This window comes from Drosophila bipectinata, chromosome 2R, assembly GCF_030179905.1.
Source record: "Drosophila bipectinata strain 14024-0381.07 chromosome 2R, DbipHiC1v2, whole genome shotgun sequence".
In the NCBI taxonomy this organism is placed as follows: Eukaryota; Metazoa; Arthropoda; class Insecta; order Diptera; family Drosophilidae; genus Drosophila; species Drosophila bipectinata.
In genome coordinates this window covers 24592699-24619999 of record NC_091737.1, presented here as the reverse complement: position 1 = coordinate 24619999, position 27301 = coordinate 24592699, and the positions used below count along the sequence as shown (strand labels likewise).

The following is a 27301-nucleotide window of genomic DNA, read 5'->3' as shown; positions in this document are numbered from 1 at the left end:
TCTGATCCAGAGTCTTCCTCCTGCGATTCGTTTTCCATTTCAGCTGTCTTCGGCGGCCCTAACCGGTTGATATCCATTACCTTTTCCGGCGAAACCCATCCAGGAAACACGGTTGGAGCTTGGGGAGTAGGGGGGCTTATATTCCTGTCTAGCAACAGACCTTCGCAGAGGACCACTTCGATATCATTACATTTTCGGCATATTCGGTATACATAAATACACAATGCAATTAGGATGGAAACTCCAATGGGGGCTAAGTAGTAACTTATTCCACCTCCGTGGGGATCGGTCGAGGGGGTCTTATTAATAATCCACTAACCCGTAACCCGTTCACTGCATCCCACCTCCGATCTTGTCACTATACCTGACTGCCACTGCCATGTTGGAGAAGTTCATCGACTTAGGAAATCGGTTTTGATGATGTTAGAGCCTTAGGTCCTGCATTCTTAGTTACCTTTTGTATCGCAGATCTGATAAATATTTAAAGAGGCGGTGCACCAGTAAGCCGTGTACCCCACAAGATTATTCGTATCGGTGGGTGGATCCCATCTAAGGACCTTTTCCTCGTCATTGTAGAGATTATTCCTGGATTGTTGATGATATACATTGGCCAGACTACTCAAATTCAATCTGCTACTTTCGCCAGAAGGACCCACTGAGTTTTCACTCCAAATGACAATGGAAGCGGGGAGTGCGGCTTCCCAGTTGAGAAATAGTGCTGTTGTGTTGGCAACTATTATGCCATTTTTTCTGAAAAGACACGTATTTATTAAAACCAAGAAAGCAGTAAGGCCGAAGGTAATGTTGATAAGTGGGAAGTTTCAATATAAATTACCCATCCGACGATCGTGCGGCATATCCGAAGTTAGGTCCATTCCATTCCATCTCATCCAGATGAAACCAGAAAATGTAGAGCCGCTTTTGATCCGGAACGTAAAAAAATCCGTTTGGTAAAATCTTTGGGGGCTTTGAAGGTGGAATGGGCTTGGTCGTACAATTGTAAATATACTTCTCGGACCATTGAACATTATTTCGAAAACGGCAAGAAATTTTATGTTTTAATTTTTTATAGCCAGGGAAATCGTTGGGAAAGCATTTGAATCTAGTAAATTCTGACTTATAAAATGCTGATTCTTTATAAGATGAAAGTTCAAAAAAATCATGATTCCAAGCACTATACTTTCCATAACAATCTAGATCTCCATATGGGAAACGAAAAATTTTTTTAATATCTTCATAGAAAAGACCTGTATTTTTTACACGGCCCATGCAGTTACATTTTTTTGCATATTCAAAGTCAAATGCCTTTTTTACTAACTCCCAACTTGGAATAACGATTTCACGTAAGTTAAGTATAATCTCTTCACTACGAACGATTCCTTTTAATTCCATCTCTATCTTGAAAAGGTTTTGTTTAATACTCTGGTTTATTTTAACATTTTGGCACTTTACATCATTCCCTACAAGATTCTCACACATAACTTTGGGCGACCCGTTTGTGCTCACGAAGAAGTGTGGAACCAAATTGATTGAAGGATCGCAAAACGAGAAGGTACAGTTTCCAACATCTTCTTTCTGGTACGAACGACACTTAAAGTCGATCACATTCAGTTGTGAGACTATTTTTAATATTATAGTTGTATATTTTCTGTCCGGCCCAAAACAATACATATCCAGGTTACATGTGCGTGCAAACCGTGGATAATCAGTGGGTACTCTTAATTTGACAGTGAAATTGTCAACAATTTCAAGTGGAGGAAATTTTTTTGACACTATAAATTGTATATCACTGCTCGTTGTGCCGGTACCATTACACTGGCAAAATACGTATTCATTATATAGAACCACATGGCCACGCTCGGACCATATGCGACAGGGAGATTCCTTGCCCCTGCAGAGAACTAGTATCGTCAGACTTATAAGAAGTATCTTTAACCAAGCCATGGAAAGCGGGTTTCCGTTATTTGCGGCGTTTTATGAAACCGTTTGCCTCAAGCTTAGTTTGGCAACTGACGTTGAGCGCCAAGATGCCGAAAAACGACTTATCGCTGGAACATTAGGGAATGGACTTTTGATAATTTATTCCCAATAAATTTTGGCATTGAAAGAATATGCCGAAGCCCTAATTGGCCCCAGGGATGCAATTATTCCTTCTCGCGATCGTGTTTCATACATTAATAATTTTACAATTGATTTGAATAATATTAACGCACTTCTACTGGAATGTTTAACTTTATAGAGATTGGCAACGGATCGGTACATGTGCCAAAACCGAACGAAGTTGGCTGGGTAATTTAGAAGTTTCTCTTCTAGGGAGCCTGTAAAAAGTTGTAGTATATATACCATATAGTATAAGAGTATTATCTAGCAAGCAGTTAGTCAGGACCCTAGGGGACTTTCCCAACCAGTTTCCTGCGAAACATGCAAGTTCCTTCATCCTTCCGGGAAACTGAAAACCGAAAACCGAAACTCTGCGACAGGCGTGTCATGTGCGCCCACATTTCGAGTTTTCCAAACCAACTGCCGTCTGTTGACAAACCTTTTTTCTAATTTGTTTTGCATTTCACTGGGAAAGTTGTTTTCCTTTTTAGTTTTTTTTTTTTTGCCGCTCGTGTCCAAACGAAGCGTGCGAGATTTTATTTAACGCTCTTGGATCTCCATAGTTAGGAGGTGTGTGTGGTGGGGTGTGGTGTGGGGGGTTGGATGCCAGATGCCAGATGGCGGATGGATGGGCTCTCCCCACAACAAGCTGCGTGTTTACAGATATTTTTGCGACGCTTTTGGGCCAGGCCGAAATGAAATGGGCCCGGCCCGGCCCACAACTAGTTGCTCCAAAGCACACACACGTGCAGCCAGCCGCGCCCAGTTGGTACTTGCACCTACCTACCTCCCCCCCCACCAGTGCCTGCCCCCTGTGCAGTCAGTCTATTGTCCACGCGGGCTTTTCATAAAAAAAAGTTTTAAAAAAAAAAGTGAAATAAAAAGTAAAAAGAGAACCGAATTTTCGTTTGTTTGCTTGCTTTGGCTGTTTTCGAGTGAGTTGCCAACTTTTGTGGGGAGGTGGCGGGTCAGGGTTGGCAGGGTAATGGTGGGTCATGCATACATGTGTAAGTACAATCATTACGCGGCTCTCCTCTAGCTCTACAGTGGAGAGTCCCTAAAGAGGATTACTAGCTGTAGAGGGTTTTCATTTTGGGTATTTAAGGGATATCCTTTTTACACCTGTTACTATTTTTTTTTAGGGATATTTTGGCAAAGGTATCACCCCTTAAAGGATTAACTTATCCACTACCACCTGTACCTTTACAAGCATGTGGGTACTTCCTTTTTCCCCACTTTCGGTTTATGGGGGACTCCCACCACTTTCCCCTTCTGCGGCTTCCTTTTTGTCATACAGGACACCCTCTTATACACACATGTGTGTGTGTGTTTGGGGCAACCGTTTGGTTTTTATGTCTTTTGTGAAATTTTATTTAATTTTTGAATCTTTTTTTCTCGTGAAAAGTTTAATATTTGTTTTTCATGCTTGCGATTTGCATAATTTGCACAACCACATCCTTACACACACCCACACAGACAATCATGACCTCCATTTGAGACTAGCAATACCTGCCTGGGTTCTGCCAGGAAGGGAAGGGAAAGGAAGAACAAGAGAACGAGAAGTAAGGACACTAAAACGTAGGTTGAACAAGGACGTCTCTGTTCCTCTGCTCGCATGCGATATATTTTATGAATGCAAATCCCTGTTCATTCGGATTTGGTTTACTTACTGGCGGGCCACCGTCTTCCTGCCGCCTCCCCCCTATGGCTCCTATGGCTCACTTTCTCTTCCCGTTACTGCAGCTCCCAGTGCACATGTGTGTGTGTGGGTGGGGCTTCGGTTTCTTATTCATTCATATCGCCTTTTCATTCATGCGATTTCCCTGCAAAAAACATGGCCGGGGAAGCCAGTTGATTTCGCGAGGATACCCTGCAGGGGAAATTCATTTTCTCGATTGAGAGCCTTGACCTGGAAGTTTTTTAAATAATATATTATTTAGAATTATTATTAAATCTTTATTTTATACATTTTTCAGAAGAAACTTTTAAAATTCTAGAGGTTTTCAGTTAATTTTTGGCTAACTGATAACCCCTGCTATACCTCTGCTGTTATATAATAGCTGATACTCCTGTTCTTTTTAGACTTTTAAGCTTAAAAAATTCTACTTCATTAAGCTTTTAAAAAAACTCCAAAAAGAAAGCCCATTTTTTTTACCAAAAATTAGAGCATCCGCCCACCCACACGCCCATGTATGAGCCGAAAATGCGGAAACTGAACTGAATATTTATTATTATTATGTCTCTGGCTTGCATGCGCTACCTGGTACGCCCCCAGCTTCCTTCCACCCCTACCGCCTCCTCCCCCCCCCCCCTTGCGAAAAATGGCTGCCCTCATTCCGGCCAGAAAACTGTTCGCCTTTGGTTTTGGGCGCTTTTTTGTTCGCCGGCTCGCCTTATTTATTTTTATTGTGTGGCGCGGCTTAAATGCGCTTTGCAGATATTTTATGCCTGCCAACTGGCTTTGAGGGGAGGGGTGGGGGGTATTTGGGCCAAATATGTTTATTTGACACACCGCCCCCCCGTCTTGGCCTGGCGAGGATTCCCTTCTCCAGCTTCCCTTCTTTTTATTTTTGTATTTTTTGCATATAGAATCAAAGTTTTTTTGTTGTTGGATTATCCTGCGACACACACACACACACGCACTAGTCGGTTCAAAAGAGTTTGGCTTTTTGCCACGCCCCTCTTTTGTGTTGAGAGGAGGAGGCTCCGCCAGTGCCACTGCTGCGGGAAATTCATTTTCCTGACAAAGCAATTTTAGTTATTTTGCCGCAATTGAGTTTGGTTCTCTTTTTATTTTACGCCGTTTTTAGGTTTAACCTTTTCATCTCGTATTTGTGTGCCATTTCTGGTGAAATAATAAAAATAAACGAAATAAACCATTTCGGAAAGTGATTTTAATTCAATTTCATGGCTTGATGTTTAAACTTTAAACATTTTATTTACAAGTATCGCATACTATTTCGTAGTTTTCTTCGAAATATCTCCGCCTTTGTGAGGAAAACACATTCCAGTGGGCCTCAAAGTTTCCGCTTGCCTTGATAAGACGTCCGTCTCGGGTCCTGTGTTATCGCATTATTAATATCCTGCTCGTTCGGCCGTAATTCACCGGCCAAGTGGCCCATCGGCCCAATTTAAATATCATTAAAATGTAATTGCAAATTAAAATTAAAATCTCCGCCCGAAGGACATCCGGGGATACCTATAATCCCGCCAGGGTGCGTTCAGTGATGTTCACATATGATAAGTCCGATTCCCTCCCGACATTCCGAGCTCCAACTGCCGCCCTCGACCCAACCTAATCTGTGCGTGTGCAGACTGACGATATGCAGTCCGGGTCCCCCCTCCTGGAAAATTGCCTCCGGAATCCTTCACGCTTCATCAATTCGCATTATTGTTGCCATTGTCGGATGCCAGTGTGTGCGTAAGTGCTGTCTGTCCCGCTCTCTCTCTCGCTGTCTGTCCGTGAGTGGGTGGGTGGGTGCGTTTGTCTGCCTGCCCCAGAGTGTGTTAGTGTTGGTGGGAGGGGGGGTATGATTGTGTCGCCCCTATTCCACATTGAATTGCAAATAAATACTATCGAGGTGGTATTTTTAAAAGCTTTTTTTATCAAGTTAGGTTAGGTTGGAAAAACTGTTAATTAAACTAAGGAAAAATAAAAAAAATGGGTTATAGTATTTTATAGAGGGGTTTTAGGGCTTTTACTATTAAAGATTATATTTAGGAAAAATATCTAGACTCTTAAAAGGGGAATTTATTGGAGTATGATAGTTTAATATGATAGTTCTGAACACTAACCCGAAAAATACTTAATTATACCTTATTTAAAACTGATTAAAGTTTAATATATCAAGGTGCACAGGTGGACCGACGAACCCACCCACTCCTTCTTACATATACTCGCAAGAATCATGTATAATACCTTTTAAATTCTATAAGTACCGGGTATAAATATTTAAATATTAGTGATTATGGAGTCTAGATTACAATAAAGGCCAATTCTTTAAAAATTCCCTCCCTATCATCAGTTAAAATAATTAAAAAGGTCTGTATGGTATCTCCCCTCCAATGACCTATTTTGGGCATGTAATTTAATCTCCAATATCCAGGCCCCCTGGTGACCCCCTTGCCCGCCCAACCTCAAATAAATATTTGCCGAAATGACGTTAAACTAATTATTTTCCATTTGTTAGAAGCCTGCTTTAATAATACTTTTATTCTGGCCACCACTGTGGGTGTTTGTCTGCCGACTGGGCAGGAGGATGGGTAAGTGGTAACAGAAGTCGGGCCATGACGCACATGGCGGAACCGAGACCGCAAAAGCGCTCCCAGCCAGGCCAACTCTTCCGCTTCTGGAAGCCCGCCTCACCGCCGCACTTAAGCGAATTGCGTATTTATGTGTGTAATCGCAACTCATCATTTGGGGCGTTGTAGTTTGCCGCGGGAGGCGGAGAGAGGAGGCACGGCCAAGCCATATATATATGTACATATACCCACACAAGGGGCTTTCGTTATGGACTGATGGATTTCGTCTGTTACCTTTTCGCATTACGAAAATGTCGCTCGGTTTCTGCTTGTTTGACTCTTGTCTGCCAGCCAGATCCGCCAGCCAGAGTCAGCCTCCTCTTCTGGGCCACAGCCACTCCCCCTCGGCTGTTGGGGCATGTCAGAAGTGGCTGCGATTTATTTGGCAGCCATTTACATATTTTATTGTCAGCTAATGTCACAGGAAAGGTGTTTTGCGGCGAAGGGGGCGGACGGATGTGAGCCGGGTCGGACTATTCCTAGTGTCCCATTTTCGGGGTAATATACCGTCGGATTAGGAGTGGAATACTCGTAATTTGAGAGTAATTTAGTGCCTAATGGCGTGGGCTGGAGATAAACAATAGCAACACCTAAGCCGTGGCATCATAAATATTCCCATCAAACACTGCATCAGCAATTAAATCAAGTTTTGTACTTTGTTTCAATTATACAGACATTAAAAGTGACTTCCATCCCCATAGTTGCACGCTTATCTCCCCAGTTAGGTCAAAATGTGAGGGTTTTGGCCAGAAAAGTTGTCCGGACAACTATTCTCCATCGCTTATCTTGACAGACAACAAATTCCGTTTGGAAACAACTTCTGCATAATTATTTGGAGCTTGCCACACAGCCTTTGACCCGTCATCATCCCTTTCGGGACCTGGCCCATTAGGTCCACAAAAAGTTGTCGGAAAACAGCATTTTTCTGCTTTGTTTTTGTTTAATTAAATTGAAAATGTTTTTCCAGCCCATGGCCCATAATCCACAGACTGTAGCTTCTCTTTTTTTTAATAAACCAAATCGATGTCTGAGACATGGGAGTAATTGAACAAATTGCCACAAAGTGCGGGCCTTATTCCGGCAACAGGGCCAATGATTTTCAACAAAAACTGCCAGCTCGGAAAATGCTTTCAATTCGGCAAGCGTTGAAACAGAAAAGCGCCCGCTCAACCCCCCATCCACTGGGAGAGCCACTTATTGATGACCTTCGAGGTAAGCGGAGCGTTGCGTATACGCCGTGATGGACGTGGCGTATGCTCATTCAATCATCCACTGATTCATTGACAAAGCTGTCAATGGCTATTGATTTATGATCCCGGCTCCTGGCTGACGCGTCTCCCTTTAAACCGGCCCGGAACAGCTCATTCAGAACGACAGACTGCCATAATTCGGCCCAGGATGAGTCCTGCTCCTAATGACATCTACTCCGAGTGTGGCGGCACTGGGGTAATTACCTTTCGACGCAAAGATTAACGTTGTTTCTTGGCCAGCTCTGGCATTTCGCACATAATTGGGCCCTCAGCAGGCTGAATTATTCGTGCGTGAGTCTCTTTGTGGTACAGATTCTCAAAGTATCAGATGCACAGATGCAGATAAACAGATATAGAGATACACAGATACACAGATAGGGAGATGCATTATCGGGCGAGTAACCGAAACGACAGCACGTTCGCCCACATAAGCTGCTGATTTGGCCAACAGGCCAGCACTAAAGATAATTAGTTGGCCAAGTCTCTTCGGGTTTGGCTTAAAGCTGCCTCAGTATAAGATAGTTGGTTAAAACAATGAAAGGATTAATATTTAACTTTAATCCAAGCAATGTTATTGTTTTAAAACCCATCTGTTTGGAGTGTAAATTTGCGAATGAAAATCAAAAAGCTGCAAAGCTATAGGGTTTCTTCAGTGCGGGATCTGATAGACGACACCCCCCTGTGGGTGCAAGGATTTTAATTAGTTTGTTGCCTGCAGGTGTTATTTTCACGCTCTGGTCGAGCATTTGCCAAATTCCCACACGCACAACCCAACACCCATTACAAGCCCCCTCGGGGGACAATAGGGGGTGTGCGTGGTGCCATTTTGTGTGCAGAACGCTTTTGACCCTGTGGCGATTTTGGCCAAATGTGCAACGACCACAACAATAATAACAGACGCTGCAGTGTGCCCTGCATCCTGTTATCCTGCCACATTTTCAAATTCAATTTGCAACACTCCGAAGTGAATCATTAATTCTCATTAAAGTTGCATCAGTTAGTTGTTGGTTTAATAATGTGAGGCTGAAGGGCGGAAGTGAGATCGATCAGGACTAGGCTTCTGCCAGGACTAGGCAGAACCTGAAAATCATCCTGAAAACAAAAAATAAATGAAATAAAATCCCAAATGAATTTGCAACCGAAACCGAACCGCATAGACAAATAATTCCCACAAACCAACAAACGTGTCCTTGTGTGGCGCATCTCCAATCAGGACTCGCATTGTTTATTGTTTCTGACCCCGCCCCCATGTCACAACGCCCCTTGTCGCCCCCGTCGTCGAATAATTGAAACAATTGTAAATTACACATTTATTGAAATTGTTTTGCCGCCGATGCTCTAGCTGGGAGAGTTTTAAATGCGGTTTTGCTTTGGCTTCTAGTATATTTTACCTTTTTTATGCAAATATTCACCTGGGATTTGACCAGCACGAGCCCCACACATGTGTTTACATTCCAAAGTTATCGATTAAATCGATAATTGCATTAAAAGCCGGGCTGTGGATGGGCAGGCCACTGCGCTTTTCGGTTATCTGTGGGATGGTTTCTGATATAATTATGGAAACTGGTTTAAAAACAAACTACTAATACTTTTGTTTGTTTTTCGATTAATATTTGATTAGATTGGACTGTCATCTGAGCCAATTTGGCTTGTTTTGGCCAAACATTTGACTCCATTTCAGTTTCTTATTTGCCAGCAATTTCCTTTGCTTTTATTTATACGCCAGATATAGCCAAATATATACGTGGCTGGTGCACATATCGGAGGTGTGGGTGTGTGCAGCGCTTTGGCTTTTTATTCAGCTGGGTACTGGTTACTGGTTATATGAGAATTGGGGATTTTCGTGCATTTGACACGTTTGGCACGGCCACGTTCTGTTTATGGCGCTGCCAGTGGGTGCTCGTGTATGCAAAAAACTTTGGGCTATCCCCCGGATACAGAAGGGACGGAGAGCTGTCATCAAACATGCAAACTGCATTCGAGCAAATTGCCAAGTGAACGGAAAGCCACTGCCTCCCCCACCTCCCCAGCAGCTGGAGTATTTGCCTTTCAAACTCAATCAGAGCCGAGGGAGCTCTCCTGGTTGGGATGTAAAAAAATCTATCAAATGTTCTTAACCGAAACACACAATACGAAACTTTGTCTAACCGAGATTAACTTTGCAGGGAAAGTTTACAAATAACATCCCGAAGATACTAGCACTCGGGAGAGCAACAAAATGCGGGCAATTTGCCAGCCAATAGGCAGCAATATACCAGCCAGGGGATAGAGGACTTCATCGATCTGGTGTCCCGCCAGGAGGACTCCGATCCACCAGCTGGAAGATGTTCTCTCCGCTGCTGTTGAGTGGGTTTTCCAAGTTTATTGTTTAGCCACCAAGGGGGGGAAGCTCCACATAACTTGTTCTGGGATGTGTGTTGGTGGGGGGGCTATGCATAAATGCCAGTTCCCCCTCCACTTCCCCTTCAGCCAACTGGCCACACTTCAAGCCATGGAGAAAAGTTTCCACTCGCACTTGCAAAAAGTGGAAAGTGAAAAGCCACCGCCGGCAAGGAAAAAGTAAAATTGCTGACAGGAAACTTCCAATCAGAAATGAATTACTTTGAAGTGAGCTGCCACAGAGGAGGTGGCTCGGATCGGGGGGGTGGTTGCCGCAGTGTCAAGCTTAAGAAGCCATGAAATAACATTAATTTGTTGCAAATTCGCTTAGCAAGTTTTTAAGTTGAAGTTGAATTAATTTGATTAGCTTATCGCCCGTTCAAAGTTGAAACTCCATCAGCATTCCGAACGGATCGGGATAAGAGTCCTCAGTACTGAGTCCTGAATGGAAAAGAATGGGAGGCTCACACTGAGAATAAATGAAGTACCAAGCCGACTTTTATTCCTTTAATATTAAACAATTTTGTGATCCTTATTCCAAGTGTAGGTAGTACTGGCATATATTTAAGGACCCTACTCGTACGACCACAATTCAAATTTTATTGGATTACACGAAATTTATGTGGCAATCAAGTTAAAAAACAGAAGAACAAATGTCTAGGCGAGTGGCTGGAAAATGTAAATGACGGAGCACCAGGACGGGATGGGGCAGGACCTGCTGTGTGCGCCATGATTTTAATAAGAATGAACTTTTTTCTCAACTCAGTCCTTGTGTCCTTCGTCCTTTTTGCTCATTGTTGAACTAAATAAGTCACATAAAAAGAGTGAATTTTCTTTTTCCACCAGGGGATGGGGGGCTGTCTTCATTCAAGGCGTTGAAAGGAAATGGGCACTGGGTGGCCCTTCTCTCGATACCCCCGCTATCTATATCGTTCCTCACATACAAGAGTATGTTTCCCAAGGAAAAAGGCAAATTATTATTATTTTTTTTTTTAATATTTTACGGCAAAATGCTTGAAATTGATAAGGCTGCCTTTTGTGTGTGCCAGTGGGTTAGGGTGTGTGTAGGGTGTGTGGTGTGTCTGGGGACCAGTGTGGGTCTCTGTGGTTCGGCATTGTTAGCTGCCACAAGCTGCATCGCTCCCCTTCGGAAAGCCATTCTTTAAAAATTTATTTTATCGGCCATCGAAACGGGGGATACACTTGTTTTTCTATAAAATAGTTTAAGTCTTCTCAGCTTTATTTAAACACTAGTCTATTCTTTTAAGTTTAAGCTTACTTTAGTCACTATTCTTAAGTCATCCTTCCTCCCCTTTCGAGTATGCTCCTTGTGAGGGAAAAGACCAAACAGAGGAAGCCACAAAAATTGTTGAAAACACAAATTTAAATTGTGTGTTTGTCTGGTTTTGTTAAATATATTTGCCAGACACACACCAGTACACACCATTGCTGACAGCAGGGGCATACTATACCTTCTCATGTACAGACACTTGTATATTGGCACTCCCCCTGGCACCTCCTGGAACATCTGATATTTAATGATTATTTGTTTGTCTGTTTGCTGATTCTGACTTCTCGTTTGTTTGCCTTCTTTACCCCGCAGATTGGATGAATCCCTAACGTCATGGTATGAAGGAGCCGGCGAGCACATTGGATGAAATTGTAAGTGCTTTGGCTAATCAGTGTCTAGTGTGGAGCGGAGCTCCCGGCTGAGCCAGCTCCCAGTGTCACATAACCCAAACGGATCCGCATCACGCCCATAAAAAGTGGGGACAGGTCTGGGGCAGGGGACTTGGCTGCGGGGTGTGGGGGAAAGTTGCGGTAAATATATGCGAAAAAGTCAAGACAATGCAACTGACACATAATGAAAGCGAAGTGCGCGGAAGTGAGAGGGCACGACTTTTTGGGGCACGGAAGTGGTGGTGTACACTTGGAAAAATTAACAGGGACTTATATAAGAATTTGTTAATATTATTGAATTTTATATGACCTTAGCTTTTATTTATTATTTTAGGTATTAATATAATAGGTCTATTGTTGACCTTTTGTAAAAGTTTTATTTGTAGGCAGTTATACTCATGTATGAGCTATAAAAGATTAAATGTTAAATAAAATATAGTGGCCACAAAGTGGTAAAAGAGATAGACTTTGAACAAATTTTAATATAAGAAGTGTTTTTGATATTTAAGAAAATATATTATGAATATAGTATCTTTGTATCTGTTTCTCAAGCTTGTTTTAATGTTCGATCTTTACTCTTCAAATTCCAGCTACAATATAGGTTAAAAAACCTTAATTTAAAACCTTTTTTATCTCAAAAATTAAGTCTAAGAAAAATTAATTTAAAAACGTATTTATTTTTGCTGGCATTTACATTTTCCGGTGTGTGGAAATTGCACGCAGTTGGCGGTTGGAAAACGGAGAAAAGTTGGAAATGCAAAGCAATCTAAATAAAATGTCAGTCCCGCAAGTGCCGGCAGGTGGCGCCAGCAGACGCCAGTGGGGGCATGCGAGGGGGACGGCATGTGAGCCAGGCCAGACCAAGCCCGGCCCGGACCGACAACGACAACGACGACGTGGCCCGAACCAACAGCAAACAATAGTTGGGGCCAAACTTCAAAGTATTAGCCAATGTGGAGTAGTATTTTGTCGGCAGGCGACAGAGAGAAGAGATGGCCCGTCGCCGTGTCAAGCGGTAATTGTTATGTAAATGAGTTTTACAATTTTTTGGCCAAAAAAAAAGGTCACCCACTGAACAGAGAGGGAGCGAGGGATGGGACTGTGGCTTAGGCCTGGTCGAAATACTTTACAGGCCAGTCAGTCAGTCAGTCAGCAGTTTTCTGCCTCGGCCCGATGAGGACAAACAAAAGTTTGGTTTTGCTTTTGTTTCGGTTCCTGGCTGCACATCCCTTCGGTCCTCCTGGTCCTTCTTCCTGGCCCTCCTTGGGTGTGCAAGCCAAGCTCTTTATAAAATTGCAAATCAGTTGGTAAGTCAACGGCAACTTGTTGTTGAGTTCCTACAGCCAAAGTGCCTGGTCTGGCTCTGCCGCAGCCATTCTCGTTTTTGTTTCTCGGCTGCAAGTATCTCCGAACGACTATGGCTGTATTTCGGCATCAAAGTTGGAGCTCCTCCTCCATTAGGGCCCAGCAGACACATTGGAAAGTTAATAACCGTTTAGCAAAGTTCGGGCGAATGAAATTCCCAAGTTAGACCTCGGGAATGCGTATTATCGAGTGCTAATAAATCGAATAATGGCATTAACAAAGTTGTCTAGATGGAGCTTCCAAAATAGGCACTCTTACTTTCTCTCTTTGTAGAAGCCGAGCCAGGACCCAGGATCTTTAAGAACCCCGCCCTGAGAAGTAACGATTGCCCCATTCCGCTGGCCGTTCAATTAGATACTCGTTCAATTATTTATTCGGAGTCTTTTTCCGCCTCAAGGACATAACTAATATTGAAATTTCCCAAGACGGAGCCGGGTGCCTGGTGTCGCCCGTTTCAGCAGTATTTGTAGTTGCCTATTTCCTTAAGTGCAACGTCAGCTTGGCATTTCGCAACTTTGTTGCCAATGCTGAGGGGAAATATAAATGCCAGGCCAGGCCATGGCAAAAGACAAACAAGCCCCACACCCACACACACACACACAAACACACATAGAAGCACGAGGGAGAGTCACGCACACACCGACAGGGACTCCGACACAGAGGGACACATGTGGCAGGAAGGCATGCAGATGTGACTGAGTGGGACTTGAATTTTTAATGCAAGGCAACAACCATTCTCGGCGGAATATTTACATTCCGGCTCAATGTGAATTGTGTTTATAAATTAATTTGCAAAAAGAGAAATGTACGCACACCCACCACCCCTTAACCCCTAGCCATGTACACATCTATGCACCAAATGGCATTGGCAACCAGAACCAGTGAGTCGGGGATGGAGGGAGGTCCTGCTAAACAAGCACGCCTTTTGTTTAGAGGCCATTACGAGCAGGGAGCCATGGGCCTCTGTTTGACTGCCAGTGTCAGCTCATGTGGAGCACCGTCTCCAGGTCCTTTCTACAACTCCTACCGCTGACCCTCCGCTTAGTCGCATTGTTGTCTCGCTCTGCATGATACCTTGTTAGAGGGGCCATTGGCAGGCCCATTCCCGTACCTCGAATGCCAGTTACCGTAGCCCTTAGACCCATACCCCCTACATAGACCCGTGGCCGTACCTCAGCTGGTGTGACAGGTTGTTGTCGTCGTTAGATGTTGGACGCATGCTTTTGTTTCTTTTCGGTGTCCTCTTTCCGAGGGAGTGGGGGATGGCCCAACACTGCCACAAATGGGGGGTAATTTCATTTAAATTATGTTATAGTTTCTATGGATTTGGAGTCACAAATCCCAGGGGCTTAAAACTTAATGGAGTTTAAGCGCCAAAGCCACCTCACCCTCTGGTAGAGATTTGTAAATTATGAGAGGAGGGTTTGTCTTTTAATTTTGTGGTTTATTATACCCTTGCAGAGGGTATTATAATTTTGTCCAAAAGTGTGCAACGCAGTGAAGGAGACATCTCCGACCCTATAAAGTATATATATTCTTGATCAGGATCACCTCCTGAGTTGATATGAGCATGTCCGTCTGTCCGTCTGTCCGTCTGTCTGTCTGTCTGTCCGTTTCTACGCGAACTAGTCTCTAAGTTTTGAAGCTATCGTCTTGAAACTTTGCACACACCCTTCTTTTCTTTGCACGCAGTATATAAGTCGGAACGGCCCGGATCGGCCGACTATATCCTATAGCTGCCATATAACTGATTGATCGGAAATGGTATAACTTTGGTGTTTTTAGAGTTAGAGAGTTCAAATTTGACATGAGAGCTATTTTTGGCAAATTATTGTGACATGCCAAATTTCATAAGGATCGGCCGACTATATCTTATAGCTGCCATATAACTGAACGATCTGAAATGACCTAACTTTCGTGTTTTTGAAGATAGAAAGCTGAAACTTAATACAGATTCTATTATTGGCCAGTTGATCCGACCTACCAAATTTCATTAGGATCGGTCGACTATATCCTATAGCTGCCATATAACTGAACGATCGGAAATGGTACTTGGTAGAAATATCAACTTTCGTATTTTTGAAGATAGAAGTTTGGGACTTATTTTAGATTTTGTATTTTAGTAAATTGGTTTTATTATGATGTAATCATAAGGATCTGCCAACTATATCCGATGTTTGCGATATATATCCGGTTTTAACTGCAAGGGTATATAAACTTCGGCTCCGCCTGAAGTTAGCTTTCCTTTCTTGTTTTTTAATCATAAATTAAAATTGGCATCAATCTTATTGGTTTTTATATTTATTTATATATATTTTTTTATCTTAATAGGCAGAACCCTTAAGCCCTACTCAGGTACACAGGTCGTTTACGTAATTATGTTATTGAAAGTTTTTCGATGGGGATTTTCTAATGAGAACTAAAAATAGATCTTTAAATAATTAGATATTAATAAGAAAATGGAGAGGTTTTAGTAATAATTTCTTACAATACTGTTGGGGTTAAGGAATAACAAACCTACAGGGCGTATACTTCAATAAACCGTTGTACCTAAATTGCTCTTTTATTCTTATAAAAGCTTATATTAAAAAATTATTTATTTCTTGCAATAAAATCACAATATATGCGTTTTTTTATTGCTCTGACTATTAGCTATAAAATAATGTACATTCATTATCTCCAATGTCTGATAAATAAATGTTCTGGCTTTAATTCATTCACTTAAAAAGCTCTTCAAAAAAAAATATATTTATTTTTATGAAATTATAAAAAACCCGGAAGAACACTTAATTGACTTGAAAAAAAAAACAAATAAAACTAAATGAAACAAAGGCCTGCTGTATGAACATATGGTGGCCTATTTTTTCTGCGTGTGAGGGCAGGTAGGGGGGAGGGGATCGCAGAGCAGGGCGGGACAGCAGCTGCCAGTTGTCGTAAATATTTGCGCACAAAAGTCGGCAACGATTTGATGCACACGCACACGCTCACCCAGGCAGCGGAAGCCAGGAGGCAGAAAGCAGCCATCAAGCATAGCTGGCTAAGCCGAAACTAGCTAAGCAGGCCCGCACACACACACAAAAGGGCTAGCTTAGCTGGGGGCGGAGGCGGAGGGGGGCGGCTAATTTGCGCAGCCCGAATGACAGGCCGGGGCAGGGACAGTGGGCCCTCGGCCGGGGCCAGGAAAGGACGAAAAGGCTCTACAAATGCATGATATATTTAGGTTGCAACAGAAACCAAAAATCAATTAAAAGGAAATTATGTAAATTGGTTATAATTCCTGCTTCCAGCTCTTAGATTCTTGTGTTATTCCTTTGTTTTGACTTAAAATTCAATTGTTTTCCAAGCGAGAGCTTAATTAGCTCTCTGAGGAGTCCTTGCAGCTTAATAATCTTCCCGAGGCAGTCATTTCTTGCCAGCTACGAGTGTGGCAGATATATGAGAGTATTCATAATCCCCGTGCTAGTCCTGGGCCAGTTCCAAGTCTTGGATAACGGTGGCAATGCACGCACGCACTTCCGTGTGGCATCTTCAGCCATTTGGCAATGCAACCCAGTACGAGCGGCTTTCGGATGGGTTCGTGCAACATCGCCATGTGGCAGACTTCGGCCCTCGGTCTCGACCCGACTTCGGTTTCCATTCAAAACAGCGGCAGCCGTCGGTGCGTCAAGTTCTGCTCCTCCGGGAAGGCTTCAGTTCAGTTTCGTTTTGGCCGGCGAGCGCGAAAGTCGAGAGCTAAGGCGACCCTCTTGTTGGCCAACAAATAACCAAAATAACGAGCCATTAACGTAACGTAAACGTAAGGGCGCAACGTAAGCCAATGTCGTTGTCGTTTGTCGTTTGGCGCATTTTTTTCGTGAGTTATTAAAATGCGATAAAAGCCAGTGAATCGGTAATAAAGCGCTTATCTCAGCCCGCAATTACGGCCCAAAAAGGCGGGCAGATCGCGAGCGTTGGCGGTTTCTGTGGTGGCTTCCAAAAGCCCAAAAAAAAAAAAATATACGAAAAGGCGACTGCCGGCAGTTTCTTCAAATAATTCGCGGGGTGCTGTGAAGTCAATTGTGTGCTGGCCCGCATCTGTTACAAATGACAGTGGCTGTGGGGTTTTTTTTCGGTCTTTCATGGGCTTTCAGGGCTTTCCCCATAGAGTCATAGTCATTTTGGCATCCCCAGTCCCGGAATCCCTCCATCCCCACTCCGGAACATCCGCCCATCAGCGCCTAAATGTATGCTTTAGTGCGTCCGTCTGTCTGTCCTTTAGTTAATAGTTGTCTACGTGTGCGGCATATTACACACACATTAATGCCAGGGAGCCCACGGCACACACCCACACACGGCACAGGTGTACCTCTGCAAGGAGGGATCGTGTTTGTTTTTCTTGGCTTTTGGCTTCCGCTACGGGGTATCTCGAAAAGCATTCAAAGTATCTTTCGGATGTGCCACTTGCCTGTGTGCCTGTGTGTCTGTGTGCTACTTTTGGGTGTTTATGACATTTAAATCAATAATGTCGCATGACAGCGACTTGGCCAGCACCCCTTCCCCTCCACTCCCCTCGTTTTTAACTTTTTTTTCACTCCTTTCCCCATTCCCACCCACTGTGAGTGCAATTTGTGCGGATTTGTTGCCTTCATCTGCTCAAGTGCGCCCGCCCGTGTTGCAGTATTAGGAGAAGGTGACTCTGCCCCCCCTCTGACTCCTGCCCCCTCACCGTGCTGGCCTGAATTCGCTTAATGAGCGCAGCTCGGCCGCAGATACTTTGCACACACTTATTTAACGCTCATACGCCCCGTTGGCCTCCCTGGCATTCAGCTTTTCGGCGTGGGAGGCTGGAGGGAAGGGGGTGCAGCGGCCAAGGGCAGGGGGCTTTTGTTTGCCACTCTCGGTTCAGGCCACTGCAACTGCAACTGCTATCTTGCTCTGGGATTTATGCTTTTCTGCTTAATCTTATTTAAAGGGCGAGGGCATTGAAAAGACATGGCCGGCAGCGGGATTTTAATGAAGATGCCTGAAAAGTAACTACACTCCCCTCCCCCCCTTCCAAGTGCTGTGGCGTTTTAATTTGTTAAGCGTGCAGCACCCGGCTATGTGTCCAAGTGTCCAAGCTAGAACCAACACACAAAGCTGCCACAAACTCAATTTCCACAGCCACAATTGCTGTCCGAAATGAGAAACGGCTGGGGGAAGGGACTTGGTCCTTTCGAAAGGGACTTGGCTCTTGGCTTCAACATTTTAATCAAATGTGTAAAAACTATTTTGGAAGCAGAACTGGCTGGCAGACGGATACATCACATCATCATCGGAATGGCCATGGGTTATTTTCATCATTGGATGGTACGGGCCGGGCCATTAGAGACCTCCCTGTCTCCGTGTCTCCACGTCCTCCATGAATTTGTTAATTAAGCTTAATGTGCAATTAAAGCTTCAAGGAATGTAAACCCAACGTCCGGCCAGGGCAGGTCCTGGCTGATTTAATTTGAATTTCGGTTAGGGGCCAAGAGGGGCTCAGGACTAGGTGCCAGAAATTACGTTGAATGTCCTCCACATGCTTTGGATTACCCCACCCAGAGGTCTGCTTTTTTTCGGCACACCAGGCACCACATTATCTTAAGCTCATAAATTCAACCCATTTTTTGTGTCTGTTGGAGGGCTGAAGCCCATCAGGCGGAGGTAAATTTCCCAGAAGGGTCGTAAGGCTCCAAAGATGGAAAACTTTCGGATTAGCTCCGCCGCTTGACCTTATCAAGTGTGCAAAGTTGGGGTCATTTGGCCTCGCTCGCCCCTCCATGTTTCTGCTGCAATTAAGCATCAATTGGAAGCCATCAGTTTAACGACTCGGCCAAAGTTAATTAAGTCTTCGTCCACGTGGGCTTAGCTTCCTCCACTGGAAGGCCACTCGATGCGATTACAATTATGCATATTAATGGCCGTTTATTTTATAATTTATCGACCAGTAAGCTCTTTTTTCAATTAGCCTGTGAGTCCTGTCCCGTGTCCTCTCACCCAATCACTTTGCCTTGCCGACCACCAGATTTCGATTTAGCCCCCATTTGGCTTCCGTTTGGTCCATTTCCCACTCGGGCAATTGTCTGGTGACTCGATGTTCTGGTCCTCCTCCCGACGACCAAGACCATTTGCTCTTGGCACTTCACTAATCTGTCCATTGTGAGACATTGTGGGGCCGAGTAGGCCTAGTCACGCCCCGTTCCCACAAGCTTCTCATAACAGGAGGCCAAGGGGTGCGGTGAGTTACGACCTCAGTCAACACTCATGGCCAACTCATGGTCAATGAGCGGGTTCATGAACTTCCGAGTGCAGGTTGTTGCTGGGCCCGGTGGGCGGGGGGCACTATACACCAGAGAGCATCCTTCACGATTACTTAATATTAATGACTCCAGGCTGTGTGGTCACTCGTTGGACTAGGACTTGCCTGCCTGCCTGCCATCTGCCATCCTGTCCTCCGCCCTCCCCACCCAGGCCGCCCCCAAAGTCCCCAAGATCCTGGCGCTGATGTCGCAAATCTGACGTTGCCGTCGATGAAAAACTTTGCCGCTTTGGTCTTTGTAATGAATGCCCTTTTATCTGTATTAGTTTATGGGCGGGAGGATGGAGAGTGGAGGCTGGTAGGACCTGGTTGGAATCAACGGTTTATCTGGTCCATTGTGTTCGACAGCCGCTGCTGGGAATATTTGCTTAAGCTGATTTAACTACATTAACTTGATTAAATAAGTATTAAAGAGTCTGGGGGACAAGGCCGTGGCTCGGCGGATGCGGGCAACTGCGGGCCTGCCCACTCACTTTTTATGGGTTCTATTGATTGATTTCGAATTACAGTAAATGCTTCGCTCCTGCCACCAGTTGTTTCTGCCCCGAGCTCTCAAAGAGTTCATTGCTTACTACAGCAGCACTGAAAGAAATAACTAATAGTAGAGGTATCAGGTCTAAAGGGCTTTGTAGTAGGACTATAGTCATTTCCCTGAGTGTACTTTCCTCACAATCATCCCAGCCCGCCAGCTGTTTACTTTGGCCACAGATTGCGGCTCAATTGTTGTTGCCACTGAATGGGTTAGAACACCAGCATTGTTTCAGATTCAGATTCATCTCTTTGATTGCTCACATACATTGGGCAAATAGTTTGATTGTCACACATGGATTCAGATTCAGATCCAGGGCAGGATTTTACGGTAACGGCCAAGTAATTAACATTCCCAGGGCGCTAAGTGAAAGGCCCTTGGTCCTCAGACAACCGAGTCAAGGTCAAGGAATGCAATTTGGACAATTTTCGGTTCGTTCTGCCCGGATTCCCCAGATGGACGTACATTCTTTTTGTCACTGAGAGTGGGCAGTGGATGCAGGCCACCCCATAACCAGCTTTCCACCACCCGCCTCCAAAGACACAGCAACGAGCAAATGGAAAATGGAAAATGGAAAATTGTGCTTCTATAACTTTGTTTGCGCTTAGTCTCTCAGTCTCTCGCCTTTTCTGTTTTTCTTTATTTTTTGCATATCTATGTCAGGGAAATGGAATGCGGAAAAGCGTAATTTAATGAAAAGTCATCAAAGCAATGCAGGAAAAATTGCGAATCTAAACTTTTCGATTTCATTATCCAAACAAGGCTTCCCAGGCTGCAGGCTGCCGGCAGCAGAAGTCATTTATGAAATAAGTCAACCATTAAATATTGTTTAATTTATGCAAAAAGGGAAAATCTGTTTTGCTCGTTAGTCCTGGAGCAGATAGCCATCCTGGCCAGGGTCATAAATAAAAAGCATAAAAGAAAGATATAATAACACATTATTATGGGCAGCAAATTAATGTCCGAGCCAATTGGTTCCGAAGCCCATCTGAATAATTGCCTGGGAATGCGAATGCGAATGTGGATCTGAGGCAGGACATCTGACCAAGGCACTCCTTTCTCCTCCCAAGCACTTCTCTTCGGCCTGTCGCTTCCTAGTCTCGGGCTGACAGCTCTGGAAATGAGCAAATTTTTGGGTCGTCATTCAAGTTAATAATAAACAGACAGAAACAGAACCAGAACCAGAACCAGGACCAGCCACAGAACCCCTCAGTCAGACACACGTATGCCCGAGTCCGAGTCAAGGACATTCGAACCGAAAAGGGGTTGGGCTTCCCGGGAAATGGGCCACCAAATTGCGCTTCATTTATTTATAATAATTACAACAGTAAAAAGTTTAAAAGTCATTTCGATGGTGGCCGCTGCCGGAGGCCTGGCCGCCTGAATATTCAGGCTAATAGGCGTCGAGGAGTGGGGGAGGCGTGAGAAAGGACGCAGTGGCCACTATGCTCCACCTCCAGCTCCAGCTTGAATAATGAATGTTGTGAGAAATTGAACTATTATTTTTTGCTTTGTTGCTGCTTTAAAAATTTAAATTTAATTCCCTGAATTACGGCCGTAATTTGCCAGGGGAGTGAGGCTGGTACTCTGCTGACCAGTTGGCTTGCATAATCTGCGCTTAAAAAATGAGCGTAAATTTTTAATGCCCCTCCTGACCCCCACACGACCAACAAAAGGCACTCGCACTTCCTGGCCCCAACCTCTCCAGTATTTATTTATTTCATTCCTTTATTTTACACTGTTTGTTTATATATTTTATGCTCGAGCTCGTGTGTTGAATCAATTGCTTTGGATGGCGTGTAAATTTTATGTTTCAATTTGCTTTTTATTTATTTTCTTTATTATTGTTTTTATGATTTTTTCCAATGGCTGGCTGGCTGGTTGGCTGGCTTGTTCCATGTCCTTCATAATTGAGGAGCGATGAGCAATGGAATTGATTGCCCGATGGCGGCACAGCATTAAATTAAAATTAAATTTACAAAAGCAAACGCAATTAAGTTGCCAAACAGTCGTTAACAATTGCACTGACAGTGACCGCCCACTCCAGGGCTGGTCCTTGATCCTCTTTCCTTTCGGATTTCTTTTTTTTCCTTTTTTTCTGCCTTTGTCGTGACAGTCACTTAATTAACGCAAATTATTTGCCATGCCAATAAGCCGACAGTACATATATTAGGTTTGAGGTTTTATTTTTTGTGCCATTGGGGATTAGAGTGCGTTTGAATCGGAATTGAATGGAATGGATATCGAATATATCATCGAATTCAATAGGCCAGGCTCCATCGACTGCTGCTAAAAGTAATTTCTGCTACTTGAAAATCACATGGAAATTCCCTTTACTTCGACAGCCAGTATCCTCGTGTGGAAATTCTCAATTTGCGGCCCTCAAAAGTATGCAACACTAGCCTTCCCTGGCCAGCGAGGGGAGTCCTGTTTCCAGTTTAGTTCACTGCAGAATACTTGATTGGATTTCCATGGCAGTGCTTTGTGAATGCGGTTCTCTGGCCATCCTCAGCGTCAATTATTCAATTTTTGGCTTGCAAATTCAAACTAACTCGGTCACTGGAGATACTTTTTGGCTTTCGATTTTCAGATGCATCTCTGCTTGATTTTAATAAAAGATATAACTTTAATTAACTTGTTTCTCTACTGGGTATTCCCCATTCGATAGCCAAACCTTTCTCTGACCTTGAACGCACTCACCCCCCCACCGGCCTTCTCGCTCGTCTGAAGCAGGTCAGAGGCTGCTCACGTGTAAAGTGACCCCCAAAAAACGGCCCCTGCCGGCCCCCAGTCCCCTGCCTTTAATTACTCTTGCGGAAAATTGCTTCAACTCTCAACTTTGTTGAGTGTTAAGCATTTGGCACGAAACAAAAAAAAAACCAAAACGAGAAAAAGTGAAAAAAGCCGCCACGGACTCGAACTCGAACTCGAGTCTCTTATTCGCTCAATGAGGGTCAGTAGGAATTACGGCGCGTGTGGTGGGTGGGTGGTCTGTGGCGGCTCCAAACGGTGCATGATGGTCTTTTACCCAGTTAAGGGTCCCACGGACAAAAAACACGGAACCGAACTGGAAACGAACTGGGACCGCAACCGCAGTCCACGGCCCGTCCGACACTCGCCAGGAACGTCAAAATATTTCCCCCGGAACTGAGATGTGAGAGGAGAGCTTCGCGTGAGCGACGACTTAAGCCCCTCAACGGGCCTTGTTTGTTGTTGGTCCTGCTGCTTGAGATCCTTGCCCCCTGCCCCCTGCTGGTGCCGTGACATGAGTGTGCGAAACTTTTTGCGAAGCAAAAGCCACTCGCAACTGAAACCACTTGGAACAGACCGTTTGCCACGGTCGGCAGGGGCGGGCGGGTCGGCGGAAAGTGCCACTAATGTCTGCTCCAGTAACCAACACGAAAGTGAAGCCCGATTTCGGTGAGCCAAAGGCTAGGGATTCTTGTCGCAGCTACCATATGTGTGTGGTCCGCAGTACAAGGATGTGCTTCTCTCAGGGATGCAACATTCCTAGTCGGGATACAGCTCAGATTTGGCCTGGTACCTCGCATCCCTGATGTGCAAATACATGTATATGTACTGCAGATGTCCTTGTCTCGTCAAAGGGGCGGAGTGGGCCTCATTCGTCTCCCATCGCTGCACACAAATTGCCAAAGTTGCGGACATTCTCTCGAATAGGCAAAAGTTTCTCCCCCCCCCACCTGGAATTAATTAAAATACAAAATGGCCACAAAGGCAATGGCGGGCAATCCAATCCGTGACAGGATCAGAACAGGATGTATGGTCCTGCGATGAGGGTCAAATGGCAGAAGTTGCTCTCTAATCGTTCTGCTGCGGCTGGCACTTCCATCAAACACGCTTCCGCAGTGCATATCCTGTTTGTAATCGATTTGAAAATGTGCAGCAAGGACATTGTCCGGCAAAGGACCTCTCCCAGGGACGGGGAGGGCAGAGGCCGAGGCAGAGGAAAGAAAACGGAGCCCCGATAGCGGAGCGCCAAAGGAAAAGTAGAACAAAAAAGGAAAAATTAGCAATAAGCGTGAGGGCACGCGATGTCCTGCTTCCAGGCTCGAGCCTCGACTCAGTCACCAGCTCTTCCTCCAAAAAGGGCTAAAATCAATAAAGTGCTTGTTGCTCCAACACCAGCAACGCCAGACCATGCCACACCAGGCCCCCCCAACACACACAAAAAGTGGCAACAACATTTCCACAATGGCAACCGACGTCGCGACTTTTCCCCGACATCTTTCAATGTACAATTATATTGGTTGGCTTCTGCCACGCCCCCCTGCCACCACACCCTCAACACTATGGTATAGTAGTATACCCCTTGCCTCTGGCTTCTCGGGAATAAAAGAAATGGTGGCTATAGTTTGGAAGGTTAAAGAAAACTATAGACCTGTTAATACCTTACAAGGTATCCTTTATAAAAATAGAATAGATCTAATGAGAGTCCTTTCCCATAACTTTTTTAAAGAAACCTCTATCCCTTTACGATTTTGTATCCAAAAGTGTGGCATTCCCTTCGTTAAAAACTAAACTGATTATGATTTTAATATAATCCAATCAATTTAATGTTTCTTGCTCTGTACTGGGCCACTCTTTGCGCTGTGCCAGCGAAAATGCTTGAAATTCCAGGGACTGCGACCGGGTAGAGTGTCCTGCGCCGCCAATGCCTCCACTGCTCCTTTGGCTGCCGCCTGCCGCCCGGCTTAGAGCTTCGTCAGCGCCCATAAATGGCTGGAGGGGAGTGGTGCACATAGCTCGTTACATGCTGGAGATTCCAGCCAGAGCGAGTTATTATGACAAACTTTGTTAATTGGAAAATATTCCTCGAAAATGTTGGCTGAATGCCGCAACATTGAATTTGGAGGATACATTCATCGCCGCCTGCGTTGGCGATGTTCCTTTGGCTTCTGGTTTCTGGTTTCTGTGGTTTTTCAATGCATTCGACAAGTTTCCCAGCCAGTTCCTCCTCCAAGCCATCCGGTCGCAGTGTTTTTGTTGGTGCGGAAAGTTTGCTTTTTTGGGCAAATATTTGCGCAGATGGCATCGGTGGAAAGTAGATTAATTCATTACGCTGCCAGCCAAGTTCGCTACAACTACGTCCTAAAGATATAGACTTTAAATAGTTTTGACAAACCGCTTTCGGGTAACTTTATGACAGCTGGCAGTGGTGGTTTTTGGGAAGATCCTCCGACATTTGATGTCTTCTACACGCGATTTATAGCCGTGAGACGCACTGTCCCCAGAACATACTACATACATGGTATTCTTGTATCATTTCGCCTTAATGTGCTCTTATTTTTTATTTGCAACAGCACAAGTATTATGTGACCCACTAAAGGGGCAATAAATTGAGTGGGGGCGTGATACGGGGGGGTGGGTGCTGTGTATAAACCTCAATTCCACTGCAGTCAAGTCCATCTCCCTCCATGTCCCGCTCCCGCTCAGTGTCATCCTTTCTGGCTGATCATCTTGTGGGGTTAAATATTGAAGCAGCTCTTGCCAAGGCAATCCATTGCAGCCACCGTCATCGCCATCGCCATCATCAATTCGTCCCTGGACTTGATGATGGTGGCCGAAGCCAATTGTACTTGGCCGGGCCAAGAGCGAAGAGCCCTCCTACTCCCAACACTCCAGTTGGCTGGTGAACAGTGCGAAAAAAAGGGAGTATCTGCCAACAAAGTTGGAACTTTCTAAAGAAGCATAATTTTGGTGGTAGCTAGTAGTGGACTGGGCCAAGATAGGGGAGGTCATTAGGGCTTAAAAATAAAAGGCTTCTAGAGAACGGTTAGGAGTTCGTTCTACTGAGTAGTAAGGTTTCAAATAATTTCTTAAGGCTCTTCTCTCAGTACTCCCTTGTAGCTGACAGGACACTCGCTAGGTGGACACTAGCTACGTGTCCTGGTCAGTCCTTGTGACGGCATTTTATTGTTTGCCGTCTGTCGGTCTTTAGCCAGTTGAGTGGGTTATTGTGGGGTGTGTTCTGCTAGTTCTGTATTTCCTTTCGGATAACATTTGACTACAACTACCACCCCTGCTATGGCTATGGCCCGATTTTCCATATTTTCCGGGCCGTTCTTGCTCCGCCCGGCTCGTATCCTTTATGTTATTGTAAGTGCCAGCGATTATGTACACGCAACTATGACTTTAGCTCTCTGTGGTTGTTGTTGTTGTTGGCTGAGCAGTTGCTGTTTCAGTTGACGGTTCTTTGGCGGTACTGGAGGTCCTGCGAGGGTTTCGAGTGCCGTCAGTAGTCGCGGCAAACGTTGTTATTGTCACGGCTGTTTGGGGCGCTGCCCGTTGCCACTGACAACCCAACAAGGCAACAAAAATGTAGAAAGAATGAGGTAGTCGACTATAATATACCCTAGAAGAGAGGAGATTTCTATTATAAGACTCAGGATTTTTTAAAAGCTATTTCAAGTTAAAACATAAACTTATACATATGTTAGCAGAATATATCAATTATGTCTTTAAAGAGTGTTCTAACTTTTCCAAGTAAAATTAATTTAAGAAACTATTAGTCTTCTTAACTAGTAGCCTTTCTTCTTCCAAAAGACAAAGCAAGACTTAATTAGGGAATTTTAAGAAGGTTTTAAAAGGTCAGGGAAAAGAAGCAATAAGCTTAATAATATTTACAAAAAAATATTTAAATAAAACAACAAATTGGTGTAATATTCCTACTGATTGCCTTTCAAAATTGAATAAGGACATATAGCTTCAAGATAAAGCTACAACTGAAAGACTCCTAAATTGAAGATTGAGTCTATGTCCTCAAAACTCCCCACTCATATGAGTATATTAAGTCCCCTTCTACCTGCTTACTTTTTGAATCTCCTATGTAATACATAGTTCTTACAAATTCCTCATTAAAACCAGAATACCCCTCGCAAAGGGTAGAACAACAACGCCAGCAGGCGCACTTTGTTCTCGGCAAACACTCGTCCAACCACGCACACTACTACAGCCACACGCATGCACACACTTGTGCACTTTACCAACACACACTCCTGCAACACTCACACACAGTCTGGTGGGCAACACCCACACACAAAGTGTGCTTTCAATCAGGCACTGAATTGAAAATCCATTAACGAGTACATGGCAGAGGCGCTGGCGCCAGCTGGCACTGCCACTGCCACTGCCTTGGATGTGGCACCCACTGTTTCCCAGGAAGGAGAGCGAAAATAGAGGGGCACAGTCCGTCGTATATTTTCTTCAACAATAACACACACACACCCTGGCACACACAAATTTGAAGCTCCTGTTCCTGGTGTTGCAGCCGTCAAGGCCACAATGTACCGCCAACAGAATGCAGTTGCCAACAAAACAAAGGACCTGCAAGGACTAAGCTATACACTCTGAGAACTT

The 27301-nt window shown here is 44.4% G+C and overlaps 1 protein-coding gene across 1 annotated transcript in view; it reads left to right on the top strand.

Moving 5' to 3' along the window:
* ASPP (Ankyrin-repeat, SH3-domain, and Proline-rich-region containing Protein) overlaps positions 1-27301 on the top strand; it is a 40770-nt gene that overhangs the window by 5447 nt on the left and 8022 nt on the right. Inside the window, exon 2 of the mRNA XM_017231796.2 lies at positions 11635-11693. Coding sequence (XP_017087285.2) covers positions 11661-11693 — 33 coding nt within the window. The 5' untranslated portion in view covers positions 11635-11660. The remainder of the gene's footprint in view (positions 1-11634; positions 11694-27301) is intronic.